Source organism: Nipponia nippon, unplaced genomic scaffold (genome assembly GCF_047370975.1).
Source record: "Nipponia nippon isolate SJK-2023a ecotype South Korea unplaced genomic scaffold, ASM4737097v1 scaffold_36, whole genome shotgun sequence".
Classification (NCBI taxonomy): domain Eukaryota; kingdom Metazoa; phylum Chordata; class Aves; order Pelecaniformes; family Threskiornithidae; genus Nipponia; species Nipponia nippon.
In genome coordinates, this window is record NW_028262354.1 from 1,334,197 (window position 1) to 1,347,236 (window position 13,040).

At 71.5% G+C, this 13,040-nt stretch overlaps 2 protein-coding genes across 7 annotated transcripts; both read left to right on the forward strand.

Annotated features, from left to right (window-relative positions):
- Positions 1-321: 321 nt before the first annotated feature.
- Positions 322-7,168, forward strand: TARS2 (threonyl-tRNA synthetase 2, mitochondrial). 6 transcript variants are annotated; one of them, XM_087772234.1, is made up of 18 exons: positions 322-417; positions 562-758; positions 1,362-1,485; positions 1,561-1,682; positions 1,754-1,871; positions 2,112-2,176; positions 2,257-2,335; positions 2,413-2,559; positions 2,655-2,753; positions 3,013-3,179; positions 3,258-3,420; positions 3,496-3,633; positions 4,455-4,532; positions 4,618-4,718; positions 4,804-4,905; positions 5,039-5,111; positions 5,919-6,147; positions 6,934-7,168. In XM_087772234.1, the coding sequence occupies exons 1-18, from the start codon at positions 358-360 to the stop codon at positions 7,080-7,082; spliced, it is 2,211 nt and encodes a 736-aa protein (XP_087628360.1). In that variant the 5' UTR covers positions 322-357; the 3' UTR covers positions 7,083-7,168. The 6 variants fall into 6 exon arrangements, with proteins under 6 accessions (XP_087628360.1, XP_087628363.1, XP_087628358.1 ...); XM_087772237.1 differs by having other exon boundaries at positions 6,033-6,147; XM_087772232.1 differs by having other exon boundaries at positions 1,362-1,682.
- Positions 7,169-7,810: 642 nt separating this feature from the next.
- On the forward strand, positions 7,811-11,104 carry ECM1 (extracellular matrix protein 1). The gene is made up of 7 exons (XM_087772238.1): positions 7,811-8,028; positions 8,785-8,856; positions 9,311-9,612; positions 9,694-10,068; positions 10,375-10,595; positions 10,699-10,786; positions 10,881-11,104. The coding sequence occupies exons 1-7, from the start codon at positions 7,989-7,991 to the stop codon at positions 11,052-11,054; spliced, it is 1,272 nt and encodes a 423-aa protein (XP_087628364.1). The 5' UTR covers positions 7,811-7,988; the 3' UTR covers positions 11,055-11,104.
- The last annotated feature ends 1,936 nt before the right edge of the window (positions 11,105-13,040 follow it).

Below are 13,040 nucleotides of genomic sequence, written 5' to 3' on the forward strand. Positions count from 1 at the left end.
GGGGGGGGGGGGCGTCCCGGTCCCGGTGTCCGTCGTCCCCCCCCCCCCCCCGCCCGTGTCGGTGGTTCCGTCCCGGCCGCGGGGTTTCCCCACGGCTGGGCGAGTCCAACGCGGCCTCCCGGGGGGGGGGGAACGGGAGGACGAGGCTGAGGCAGCACGCGCCGTTCCCGCCATACGCACAGGAGGTGGGCCCCTCCCTGCCTGGCCCCGCCTCTGGGCGGGGATTCCACCGCGGTTCCCGCCAATGGGAGGGACTATCCAGCGTCTGACCCCCGCCTCTGGGCGGGGACTCTGACTTTTAGCTCCGCCTCCAGGGCGGGCATCCGGCCGGCGGCGGAAGGGGCGGAGCCTCCCGCCATGCCGGCCGCCCGCACCGGGGGGCGGCTGCTCTTCGCGGGAGCCCCGCGCCGGCACCGGGTGCGCTCGGCACCCCCCCCCCCTCCCCCGGGACCCCGGCGTCCTCCCCCACCCCCCCGCTGCCGTGACCGGCACCCGAGGGCGACCCAGGCGGCCCGACTCCCCGTTAACCCCACGCTGACCCCTGCCCTCTCCGCTCCCCAGGTCTCCGGGCCGGAGCCCCGCCTCACCGAGCGCCTCCGGCTCTTCCAGCAGCTGCGGGCGGCGCAGGAGCAGCGGGATGGAGCTGGGACCGGCCGCTCCCCGCCGGGGACCCCCATCCGCATCGCCCTGCCCGGGGGGGGCCGCCTGCCCGGCCGGGCCCTGCAGACCACCCCCTTCCAGGTGGCCGCGCAGCTGGGGTACGTGCGGGCCCCGTCCCTCCCTCCCCTCCCCGCCGGGGACAGCCAGGGGCTCCGCGGGGTCCCCACACTGCCCCTGCCGTCCCCAGCGTGTCCCCACGGGGTCCACAGGGTCCCCACGGGTCCCCACGCTGTCCCTATGGTCCCCACAGTGTCCCCAGGGTCCTCACAGTTTCCCCACAGGGACACCAGCGTCCCCACGCTGTCCCTATGGTCCCCACGGGGTCCCCATTGTCTTCACAGTGTTCCCAGGGTCCCCACAAGGTTTCCAGTGTCCCCACAGGGTCCCCACACTGTCCCTATCATCCCAGGGGTGTCTCCAGGGTCCTCGTGGTGTCTGTAGTGTCTCCACGAGGTCCCCAGCATCCCTACAAGGTCCCTACGGTGTCCCCATGGTGTCCCTAGGGTCCTCACAGTGTTCCCACGAGGTCCCCAGTGTCCCTATGGGGTCCTTACGCTGTCCCTAGGGTCCCCACGGTGTCCACAAGGTCCCCACAGGGTCCTCACAGTGTTACCACGAGGTCCCTAGCATCCCTGCAGGGTCCCCAGAAGGTCCCCAGGTCCCCATGGTGTCCCCACGGTGTTCCCCCGGTGTCCCCGCAGGGGTGGCCTGGCGGAGGCAGCGCTGGTGGCCCGGGTGAACGGGACCCTCCAGGACCTCGACCGGCCCCTGGAGAGCGACACCGACCTGGAGCTCCTCGACTTCTCCACGCCGGAGGGACGGGCGGTGAGTCCCGGGGGACACGGGGGCCGGGCCCGCGCCCCGCTCCCCTCACAGCGTGTCCCCTCCGTGTCCCCCCAGGCTTTCTGGCAGTCTGGCGCCTGCGTCCTGGGGGCGGTGGCGGAGCAGTTTTTCGGGGCCACGCTCTGCAGCGCCCAGGCCACCGAGGACGGCTTCTTCTGCGACGTCCACATGGGGCAGAGGTAAGGAGAGGGGGGGACACACGGGTCCCCCCCTGGGGCACCGTGTCCCCAGCCCGTCCCCGCGCCCGCAGGACGGTGCAGCGCGGCGAGCTGCCGGCGCTGGAGGACGCTTGTGCGGCTTTTGCCCGCGCCGGGCATCGCTTCGAGCGCCTCGAGGCCACCCGCCAGCAGCTGGCTGAGCTCTTCAAGGTGAGACCCCCGGCGTGTCCCCTCCCTGGCGTGTCCCCTTCCCAGCGCGTCCCCTCCGCATCCCAGGATGGGGCATGGGAGCCCAGTTTGGGGACATCAGGACCCTCCCGGTTGAGGTTATGGACCAGGGTGATGCTAACGGGGACCAGTGTCACCCCCACTCGGTGTTGCCCCTCCTCAGTGTCACCCCTTCGGTGTCACCCGTGCCACTGTCACCCACCTCGGTGTCCCCCCTCTCAGGACAACAGCTTCCAGCTGCAGCAGATCAAGGAGGAGGTGACGTCCCCTACGGCCACCGTCTATAGGTGAGCGCGGGGGGCACCGGGGAGGGGATGAATCTGGGGTCCCTGCGTCCGTCCCCACATCCGTCCGTCCATCCCTGCAGGTGCGGCCCCCTGCTGCAGCTCTGCCCCGGTCCCCTCCTCCGGCACACGGGGCTGATCGCAGCCCTCCGTGTCCTGACGGTAGGTGTAAACGCGGGGCAGGGAGGGGACCCCGGCATCCGGACCCCACTGATTTCCCCCCCCACACCCCATGGCAGAGCTCGGCCGCGTTTTGGCAAGGGGCCGGTGGCCGCCAGTCGCTGCAACGCCTCACCGCCGTCGCCTTCCCCAGCGCCCAGGATTTGGCCGACTGGCAGCAGGCGCAGGATGAGGCCGCTCTGCGGGACCACCGCCGCATCGGTCGGGTAAGCCCCACGCTGGTTTGGGGGGGGGGTGGGCGTTAATGGGGGGGTGCCGGCGGCCGCCGGCAACCCCCCATTAACGCCCCCCCCCATTGCAGGAGCAGGAGCTTTTCTTCTTCCACAAGCTCAGCCCCGGCAGCTGCTTCTTCCTGCCCCGCGGCGCCCATGTCTACAACACCCTCGTCGACTTTATCAGGGTACGGCGTCACCGTCGCCTCCGCCGGGGGCGAGGGGGAGAAATCGGGGTCTGCCTTTGCCCCCCAGCCGTGCGCCCCAACCCTGCCCTGCAGCACGGCCCCGCTGCGCCCCATCCCTGCCGCCCCCAGGCCCCGTCGCGCCCCAACTCCCCGCCGTGCCCCATCCTTGCAGCGCCCACGGCTGCAGCTCCCGCAGCCCCCCTGGGGCAGGCGCCATGGGGCCGGACTGATGTCCCCGTCCCTGTCCCCGTCCCCGCAGAGCGAGTACCGGGCGAGGGGCTTCTGCGAGGTGGTGACCCCCAATGTCTTCAGCCCGCGGCTCTGGGAGCTCTCGGGGCACTGGCAGCACTACAGCACCCACATGTTCTCCTTCACCGCTGGCACCGAGACCCTCTCCCTCAAACCCATGAACTGCCCGGCCCACTGGTGAGTGAGGGGGCCACGGGGGAGACACGGCAGGGGCTGACGATGCATCTGACCGTCCGTCTGTCCGTCCGTCCGCAGCCTGATGTTCGCCCACCGGCCACGCTCGTGGCGGGAGCTGCCGTTGCGCCTGGCTGATTTCGGGGTGCTGCACCGTAATGAGCCCCCCGGCAGCTTGACGGGGCTGACGCGGGTACGGCGCTTCCAGCAGGACGACGCTCACATCTTCTGCACGCTGGAGCAGGTGAGTGTCCCCCGCTGTCCCCTCCCCGTGTCCCCCCACGCCGCGTCACCCCCTCCGCTGACGCCTCCTCCCCAGCTGGAGGGCGAGATCGACGCCTGCCTGGACTTCGTGCGGACGGTTTACGCCGTGCTGGGCTTCTCCTTCCGCCTGGCCCTGGCCACCCGCCCCCCCGGCTTCCTGGGGGACCCCGAGACCTGGGACCGCGCCGAGCAGGTGGGACGGGGACGGGGACAGAGCGTGGCCCTGCCGCAGGCGCTGTCCCTGGCATCGCGTCCCAGCTTTGCCGCCATGTTCCCTGCCTCGCCTCCTGCCTTGCCGGCGTGTTCCCGGTGATGTCCCCCGCATCGTGTCCCCTGCACCGTGTCCTGGCTTTGTCCCCGTGTCCCACACGCCGCGTCCCAGCCTGGCCATGGTGTCCCCTACAACGTGCCCTGGGCATCACGCCCCAGCTTTGCTGCCACATCCCGTGTCGGGTCCCCTCCCCGCTGTGTCCCCAAGTCCTGGGCATCGCGTCCTGGCTGTGCCCGGCGTCCCCTGCGCCGTGTCCCATCTGTCCTGTCCCAGCTTTGCCCCCGCGTCCTGCGCGTCACCTCCCAGCTCTGCTGCGGCGTCCCCTGCGTTGTCCCATTGTGTCCCCTGCGGTGCCCCGTGTGCCACCTCCCAGCTGCGCCATCGCCTCCCTTGCACGCGGCATGTCCCACGTGTCACCTCCCGGCTTTGCTGTCCCGTCCCTGTGTCGTGTCCCTGCGTCGCAGCCGTGCGTCGCATCCCCTGCGTCGGGTCCCCGCATCGCACCTGTACGTCCTGCCTGTGTCACACCCCTGCGTCGTGTCCCCACGTTGTGTCCCCTGTTTTGTGCCTTCGTATCGTGTCCCCTGCTTCGTGTCCCCTGCGTTGTGCCTTCACATCGTGTCCCTTGTGTCGTCCCTTGCGTCACGCCTCCATCGCAGCTGTCCGCGGCGTCCCCTGTGTCACACCCCCTGCGTCGTGTCCCCCACCTCGCCCCCCCCGACCCCCCCAATCTGTCCCTGCAGCAGCTGGAGCGGAGCCTCCGTGCCTTCGGGCAGCCCTGGGAGCTGAGCCCGGGCGACGGCGCCTTTTACGGCCCCAAGGTGAGAGATTTTGGGGACGAGGGGGTCCCCGAGGGGACAAACCAGGATCTTTCGTGACCCCCCCCCCCCCCGTTATTCCCGATAGATCGATATCCGGATCCGGGATGCACTGGGACGGCAGCACCAATGCGGCACCGTCCAACTGGATTTCCAAATGCCGGAAAGATTCGGGCTGGAATACGCCAGGTTGGGGCTGGGGGGGGTCAGGATTGGGGCTGGGGGTCCCCCCCCGCCCTTGCACCCCCCTGACCCCCGGTGTCCCCCTCCCCAGCGCGACAGGGGGGCCGGCGCGGCCGGTGCTGATCCATCGGGCGGTGCTGGGCTCCGTCGAGCGCATGGTGGCTGTGCTGGCTGAGAGCTGCGGTGGCCGATGGTGAGTGGGGGGGGGGGGTGGCCCCAAAAGGACCCGGTTTGCCCCCTTGGGGGGCACCCCGGGTCCTTTTGGGGCCCCCCCCCCCAAAAAATCTCTCTTTCACCTTGGGGCACCCCCCGATGTCACCCCCCAGGCCGCTCTGGCTGTCCCCGCTGCAGGCGATGGTCATCCCGCAGGCGCCCGAAGTCGAGGATTACGCCCGGGAGGTGAGCGTGTGTGTGTCCCGTCCCCCCCGTGTCCCCTCTGTGTCCCCCCCCCATCCCTCTGACACCCCCTGAATCCTCCCGGGTCCCCAAGTTCCCCCCATCCCTGTGTCCCCCCCATTCCCAAGTCCCCCTGCATCCTCCTGGGTCCCCACGTCCCCCCCGTGTCCCTCTGTGTCCCCCCATTCCCACCATCCCTCCTTATCCCCACCATGTCCCCCCATCCCTCCCTGTCCCCCCCACCCCTCTGCGCCCCCTGTGTCCCCTCACATCCCTCCGTGTCCCCCCAATTCCCTTGTTTCCCTCCGTGTCCCTACATCCCTCCTTGTCCCTCTATGTCCCCCCATTCCGTGTCCCCCCATCCCTCCTTGTCCCTCTGTGGCCCCCGTTCCCCTGTGTCCCCTGTGTCCCCTGTGTCCCCCCTGTCCCTCCCTGTCCCCTCACCCTTCTGTGCCCCCTGTGTCCCCCCACCTCCCTCCTTGTCCCCCCATGTCCCCCCTGTCCCTCTGTGTCCCCCCAATTCCCTTGTTTCCCCCGTCCCTCCTTGTCCCCCCATGTCCCCCCTGTCCCTCCATGTCCCAATTCCCTTGTTTCCCCCCCACGTCCCCCCTGTCCCTCCATGTCCCAATTCCCTTGTTTCCCCCCCACGTCCCTCCTTGTCCCCCCATGTCCCCACGCCTCTCCTTGTCCCCCCGTGTCCCCCCATCCCTCCTTGTCCCCCCGTGTCCCCTCGTCCCTCCATGTCCCCCCAATTCCCTTGTTTCCCACCCACGTCCCTCCTTGTCCCTCCATGTCCCCACATCCCCCCAGTCCCCCCATGTCTCCTGTGTCCCCCGTCCCTCCCTGTCCCCCCCACGTCCCCCCATTCCCCTGTGTCCCCAGTCCCCCCACGTCCCCCCGTTGCCCTGTCCCCCCCGTGCGCAGGTGCAGGCCGTGCTGCGGGGGGGCGGGGTGGTGGCCGACCTGGACGGGGACACGGGGGCCACCCTGGCCAGGAAGATCCGCCGGGCCCAGCTCGCCCACTACAACTTCCAGCTGGGTAAGGGGGGGCACAGCCCAGACCCCCGGGACCCCCCCACCTGGGACTGGCTGCGCTGAGTCAGCAGCACCCGACCACCCCCCACCCGAACCGGGAGCTGCTGGGGTGGGGGGGGACACGGGACACTGGGACCCCTCCTTGGGACCCCCCTGCAACCTTCTAGGACCCCCCCTTGGGACTGCCCTGCAGCTCCCCCGAGACCCCCCCGGGATCCCCTGCGACCTTTGGGGACCCCTTGGGACACCCTGGACCCCCCCCCCCCCCGAGACCCCTCCTTGGGACCTTCTGGGACCCCTCTGTAGACGCCCGCACCTTGGGCCCCCCGGGACCCCCTGGGACTCTCCCTGTAGACCCCCCCCGCCTTGGGAGCCCCCCAGGATCCCCTGGGCCCCCTGGGACTCCCCTGTAGACCCCTCCCCCCGCCTTGGGAGCCCCCCAGGACCCCCCCGGGACTCCTCTGTGGACCCCCAAGAGCCCCCCTCCTTGGGACCCCCCTGGGACTCTCCCTGTAGCCCCCCCGGGACTCTCCAAGAGCCCCCCCTCCTTGGGACCCCCCTGGGACCCCCCCTGTAGACCCCCCCCACACCTTGGGACCCCCCTGGGACTCCTCCTGTAGACCCCCCATACCTTGGGAGCCCCCCAGGATCCCCCCCCGGGGCTCCCCTTCGGACCCCCCCCCGGGACCCCCCTGGGCGGCCGTGCCCAACACGGGTGGGTGCGGCGGGGTGCACGCGCGGGGTGGGGGGCACACGGGGGCCCCCCCCCCCCCCCCCCGCCCCCCCGCAGTGGTCGGCCGGCGGGAGCGGGCGCGCGGCACCGTCAGCGTCCGGACGCGGGACAACCGGCAGCTGGGGGAGCGCGACCTGCGCTGGGTGCTGCAGCGGCTGCGGGAGCTGCGGGACGCCCGCGTCCCCGACGCCGAGGAGCGCTTCTGACCCCCCCGTCCGCGTCCGTCTGTCCCCCCCGTCCGCGTCCGCGTGTCCCCCCCACCCCGACACCCATTAAAGTGCTGGGAAGCAGTGCCAAGCTGTGGTGGGAGCTGAGGCCGGGGCAGCTCGGTGCACCTCCCGGACCCCTGGGTGCTGGGGGGGGCACAGGACCCCTGGGTCCCCTTTTCCCCCTTCCCCCCCCTGGGATTTCCCCCCTCCGGGCGCCCAGGTCCCCCCCGGGGGGGGGGGGGGTTGCGCAAACCCGCGTCACGTTGCGGCGTTGGGCAATCGCAGGGGGGGGCCGGGGCTCTTTCCCCCCCCCCCCCCAGCACCGGGCACCTGCCCAAAAGCTCGGGCTCAGCCCCGGGCAGGATGCGGCCGTGCTCGGGGGGGGACAGGGACCCCCAGGGCCCCCCCGGGGCGAAGGGAGGTGCCCCCTCCTGCCGCCTCCCCCCCCGGCAGGGGGTGTCCCCGCTGTGGGTGGGGGGCGTGAGCTGAGCCCCCCACCCCCCCGGGGGGTTCCTCCGGGGGTGCCCCCCCGGCGCCGGGGGTGACTCAGCGGGTGGGGCAGGCCCCGAAACGGGGCAAAAAACCACAAAAATCTGACCGCTTCCCCCTGCCGTGACGCAGGGGTCGGGGGGGGGGGGCCGGGGCCACCCGGGGGGGCACACGGGGCCACCGGGGTGGGGGACAGGACCACCGCGCCCCGGCCCCCCCGGCCTGGCTGGGGCTGGGGTCGGGGCTGTGACCCTGCTCGGGGTCCAGCACCCGCAGCCCCCCGGGCCCCCCCCCGGCCCCCCGGTCCCGCCGCGACGTCAGGCCGTGACTCAGCCCCCGCAGGATGCGGCCCCGCACCCGCCCAGCCCTTCATAAGGCGGCAGAACCGGCAGTGTCCGCACAGCGCCCGACGCCATGGCCGCCCTCGGCCTCCTCTTCCTCTTCGGCGCCGCCGGTGAGTCCCACGGCCCCGACCGAGGCCGGGGTCCCCCCCTGCATGGCCGGGTCCCCTTCCCGGGTGCCTGGGTCCCCTCCGTGGACACCAGGATCCCCCTCCCGGACACCTGCGTCCCTTTCCCGAACGCCGGTGTCCCACTCCCAGATGCCGGTGTCCCATTCCCAGACGCCGGTGTCCCTGCCCACATGTTTGGGCCACCTCCCTGGGCACCTGGGTCCCTCCCCGGACACTGGGGTCCCCTCCACCTGCACCTGGGTCCCCTTCCCAGCCACCAGGGTGCCCTTCCCGGACACCTGGGTCCCCACCCACACCTGCGTCCCTTTCCCGGACACCTGCGTCCCTTTCCCGAATGCCTGAGTCCCACCCCCAGACGCTGGTGTCCCTGCCCACATGTTTGGGTCCCCTTCCAGGACACTGGGGTCCCCTTCCCGAACACCTGGGTCCCTCCCTGGATTCCTGGGTCCCCTCCAGGACACCAGGGTCCCCTTCCCAAACACCTGGGTCCCTGCCCACACATCTGGGTCCCCTTCCTGAGCACTTGGGTCCCCTCCCGGGTGCCTGGGTCCCCTCTGAACGCCTGGGTTCCTCTTCCTGGACCCCTGGGGCCCTGTCCACGCATTTGGGTCCCCTCCCGGACGCCTGGGTCCCCTCCCCATGGTGGGACTTGAAACCCGTGGGATCGGGGGTCCCCACTTGCCCCCCTCCCCGGTGGGGGTCCCCTGCTCACCCCCTGTCTGTCCCTCCCGGTGACAGTGGCGGCACTGGAGAGATCCCAGTACGTGGAACAGGAGAGGGTGGTCCTGCGGCACCCCCACACCGAGCAGCGTGAGGACAGGGACCGGGGGGGACACCCCGGGATGGGGGGACATGGGAAGAACCAGGGGTGGGGACATGGGGACAGGGGGTGTTGAGGATGGGGGAGCATGGGGACATGGATGGGGGGACAACCCAGGGGTGGGGACATGGATGGGGGGGACATGGGGATGGCCAAGGTTGGAGATGAAGGGACATGGTGACGGGGGGGACAGGAGGGACATGGATGGGGAGACACGGGGGGGGACACCTTGGGATGGGGACATGGACAGGGGGGTCACGGGGTGGGGGCGACACAGAGGCCATGGGGACAGCGAGGGCTGGGGAGACACCACGATGGGGGGGCCACGGACAGAGGGACCAGCAACACCGGGGGACCGGGAGGCTACACAGGGACAAGCGTCACCTGGGGACAGGGCAGCGGGGACCCCCGCTGTGTCCCCACACCCCCTCTCACCCCTTCCAGTGCTGCAGGAGTGGCAGGACCCCCCGCACCCCCCCCACGTCCTGGCGGCAGCGGGCGCCACGCCCCCCCCGCACCCCTCCCGCGTCTGGGGCAGCACCCTGGAGGGCTTCCCCCCCACCTGGCCCGTGTCCGACGCCGTCACCCGCCACTGCCGCCAGCCCCCGCCGCCCTCCCCGACCCCCCAGCTGCCCTCCACCGCCTTCGCCCACCTGCGCCGGCAAGCGGCCGCGCTCGACGCCTTCCGGCCCCGCCTCAACGCCTGCTGCCGCCGCCAGAACCCGCTGCCCTGCGCCCGCCACGCCGTGAGTGCCCGGGAAGGGGACACGGGGACACCGGGAGGGGGGGGTGACGCACGGAGGGGGTCTGACCCCGCTGTCCCGCAGTGGAAGGACGTGCTGGACGGATTCTGCACTGATGAATTCGGGGTGAAGACGCGGCAGTTCCACTGCTGCCACCAGCACGGCGCCGCACGCCGCCGCTGCTTCACCCAGGACCCCAACGCCATTGCTGCCGCTGAGGCCGCCGCCGCCGCCGAGATCGTCGCCATCACCACCTGGGACCTCGCCGGCGAGCCGCCCTTCCCCCCCGGCGAGCCCACCGCCGCCAACATGGGCAACATCTGCGGCCTGCGGGGGCTGCGCCCCGGCCCCCCCGGCCCCGCCGGCCCCTCTGGGCCCCGCGTCCACCTGCGGCTGCGCCTGGAGCGCGACTACGGCCGCTGCTGCCGCAACGGGAGCCTCGACTGCGCCCGCGATGCCGTGAGTGCCGGGGGGGGGGGGGGGGGCGAGGAAGAGGGACCCAGACATTGGGGTGGGGGGACCCAGGCGTCCGGGGAGGGGACCCAGGCGGCGAAGAGGAACCCAGGCTTCCGGGGAGGGACCCAGGAAGGGCTCCAGGCGTTCAGAAACCAGGGAGGGACCCAGGAATCCGGGAGGGACCCAGGTGTCCCGGAAATTATCCAGGTGTCTGGGAGGGACCCAGGCGCCAAGGCGAGACCGAGGTGTCCCCGGGGGGGGGGACCAAGGCGTCTGGGTGTCCCCAACTGATCCCCGCCGCCCCCGCAGTGGCAGAAGGGGCTGGAGCGGTTCTGCCGGGAGGAGGCCGCGGTGAAGACAAAGCAGCACCGGTGCTGCCAGCGCGGCGGGGGCCGCGCTCGGGCCCGCTGCTTCGCCGCCGCCGCCCCCCACCCTGCCTACGACCGGGAGCTGCACAACATCAGCCTGGCCCAGCCCGGCCCCGCGCTGCTCCGCTCCCTCTGCGGGCCCACCCGCCTGCTCACCAAGAGGTGGGTGCCCCCCGCCCCGAGCAGGGACCCCCCCAATGTCGAAGGGGTCCCATGCGGCCGGGTCCCACCCAGGTGACACCCCCCCCGTGTCCGTGTCCCGCAGGCGGCCGGTGCCGGAGCTGCTGGGGGCCATGACGGCTGCGTGCTGCCCGCTGCCCGCCGAGGAGCGAAGCGCCTGCGCCCAGGAGCAGGTGAGCATGGGATGGGGGGACCCGGGGGGGGACGGGGTCTGGGGGACCCCCACAGCCACCCTGACCCCCCCCCCCCCCCCCGTGTTGTCCACAGCTGTCCCAGGGCATCGCCACCCTCTGCGCCACCCCGCGCGACGCCTGGCGCGACCCCCAGGGCTGCTGCTCGCGGGAGGGCCCTGAGCGGCGCCGCTGCTTCGACGCCGCGTACCTCGGGCAGGTGACCCTGGGGGCCGCCGTGGCCCCCCCGCCCCCCGGCCACGACCAGTGACCCCCCCCCCCGGGGCGAGGGGGACAATAAAGGTGCTGTGGTTTTGCTGCCGTGTGCCTCAGTGTCCCCGTTTTGTGTGTGTGAGGGTGTTCCCCCGTGCCTCAGTTTCCCCACCGTGTGGCCACCCCGTGCCTCAGTTTCCCCGCAAGGCCCCATTCCGCCCCCGCTGGCCCCAGGGTGTGCCGGGGTGTGGGGGCGGCTGGCGGGGTGTTGGTGGTGGCGGGGTGTGTCAGGGCCTGGCTGTGACACAGGTGTTTGCGTATCGGGGTGCGCCCTCTGCCCGCCAGCCTCGCGTCCCTGCAGCGTCACTGTCACCCGTGTCCCCCACTCTGCCATGATCCCAGGCTGTCCCCGTGTGTCCCCACATCCCCCCCAGCGTCCCCATGTCCCCCCCGGGGTGCCCCCGTGTCCCCACATCCCCCCCAGCGTCCCCATGATCACAAGTGGGGAAACTGAGGTATGGGGGCCCTGCCCTGCTCTCAAGGCTGCCCCCCCTCTTCTTGCACCCCCTTTTTTACACCCCCCTTCTGTGTGTGCCCGTTTTTAACCCCTATTTTGCCCCCCCAATTTTGCCCTCTCTCTGCCTCCCCCCCCCCATCCTGCTGTGGGGTCGCCCCATCATCTGCCCCATGCCTCAGTTTCCCCTCCAGCAGCTCAGGCTCCCTGAGGGACCCCGGCTGAGAGCCCCTGGGAGGGGTCGGTGCTCCCTGGGGGGGTCTGGGGGGTCCCTGGGGGGGTCTGGGGGTCCCTGGGGACCACCCCCCCATCCCTCCCCCTCCACACCCTTCCCCGCATCCATCTGCCCCCAGATGCTCCAGCCGCCAGCTGTCCGTCTGTCCCTCCCTTCCCACAGCTGGTGTCCCTCCATCTATCTGTCCGTCCCTACAGCCACCCACCCCCAGACTGTCCGTCCGTCCGTCCGTCGCATCACAGAAGGGATTGGGCAGAAGGGGCCTCACAGACACAAACCCCCCTGGCCCTGGCTGAGGCAACCCAGGACGCGGTTGCCTTTCTGGCAAAAACCGGCTCCTTTGCCCCCGCCGGTGCCCCCGCGTCCTTCCCCGCGGGGCTGCCCCCCACCCACCCCCCCCCAGCCCGGGACGGGACGGGAATCGCCCCCGCCCCGGGGCAGGACCTTGCACTCGGCCGTGCCGGACCTCCTCAGCTTCACACGCGCCGGCTCCCCCAGCCCGCCCGCGTCCCTCGGGATGCCACCGCCTCCCTCGCCCAAACCAGCGGCCACGGAGCAGTACGGGAATTGGGGCATCCCCGTTTTTCACGTTCAATCCCTGGGGTTTTATTTCACCACCGTTCCCTGTGCTCTCAGGGGCCAGAGAGCAGCCGCGAGCTCCGGTAAGCGCCCGGGGGGGGCTCCTCGTGGAGCGCCCCTGCTGCGGGCGCAGGCTGAGGGCTGGGGTGCTCAGCCTGGGGAAGAGGCGGCTGCGGGGAGGCCTTGCTGCGGCCTGCCAGTGCTTGTAAGATGGGGACAGGCTTTTTAGCAGGGCCAGTAGCGACAGGACAAGGGGGGATGGTTTTAACTAAAAGAGGGTGGATTCAGACTGCACAGAAGGAAGAAATTTTTCACGCTGAGGGTGGCGAGACGCTGGCCCGGGTGCCCAGAGAGGCGGTGGGTGCCCCATCCCTGGAGACGGTCAAGGCCAGGTTGGACGGGGCTCCGAGCAGCCCCGTCTGGGTGAAGACGTTTGGTCTTTGAGGGTCCCTTCCCACCCAAACCCCTCTACGACGCTATAAAATACCCACCACGACAGCGCTGTCAAAACCCCGGTGACGAGATTCAAATTCACCCCAGCGAAATGGGGAAAGGAGCAGGGAACCGTTCCGGTGCCTGCGTTCCCCTGATCCGAAGGGCGTTAACCCCCCGCCCCGACCACGGGCGGTTACGGGACGCTGCTTCTTTGAAGCGGGCGCGGAGGGGAAGCGACCTGCGCGCAGCGCTTACCCTCTGCTCTGCGACTCTGCCGGCGA

Coding starts and splice junctions, on each gene's coding strand:
- TARS2 (XM_087772232.1), top strand. CDS start 358: ATGCCGGCCGCCCGCACCGGGGGGCGGCTGCTCTTCGCGGGAGCCCCG. Junction 759..1,361: donor CAGGTGGCCGCGCAGCTGGG/GTACGTGCGGGC, acceptor GTGTCCCCGCAG/GGGTGGCCTGGCGGAGGCAG. Junction 6,148..6,933: donor CCACTACAACTTCCAGCTGG/GTAAGGGGGGGC, acceptor GCCCCCCCGCAG/TGGTCGGCCGGCGGGAGCGG.
- ECM1 (XM_087772238.1), top strand. CDS start 7,989: ATGGCCGCCCTCGGCCTCCTCTTCCTCTTCGGCGCCGCCG. Junction 8,029..8,784: donor CTTCCTCTTCGGCGCCGCCG/GTGAGTCCCACG, acceptor TCCCGGTGACAG/TGGCGGCACTGGAGAGATCC. Junction 9,613..9,693: donor TGCCCTGCGCCCGCCACGCC/GTGAGTGCCCGG, acceptor GCTGTCCCGCAG/TGGAAGGACGTGCTGGACGG.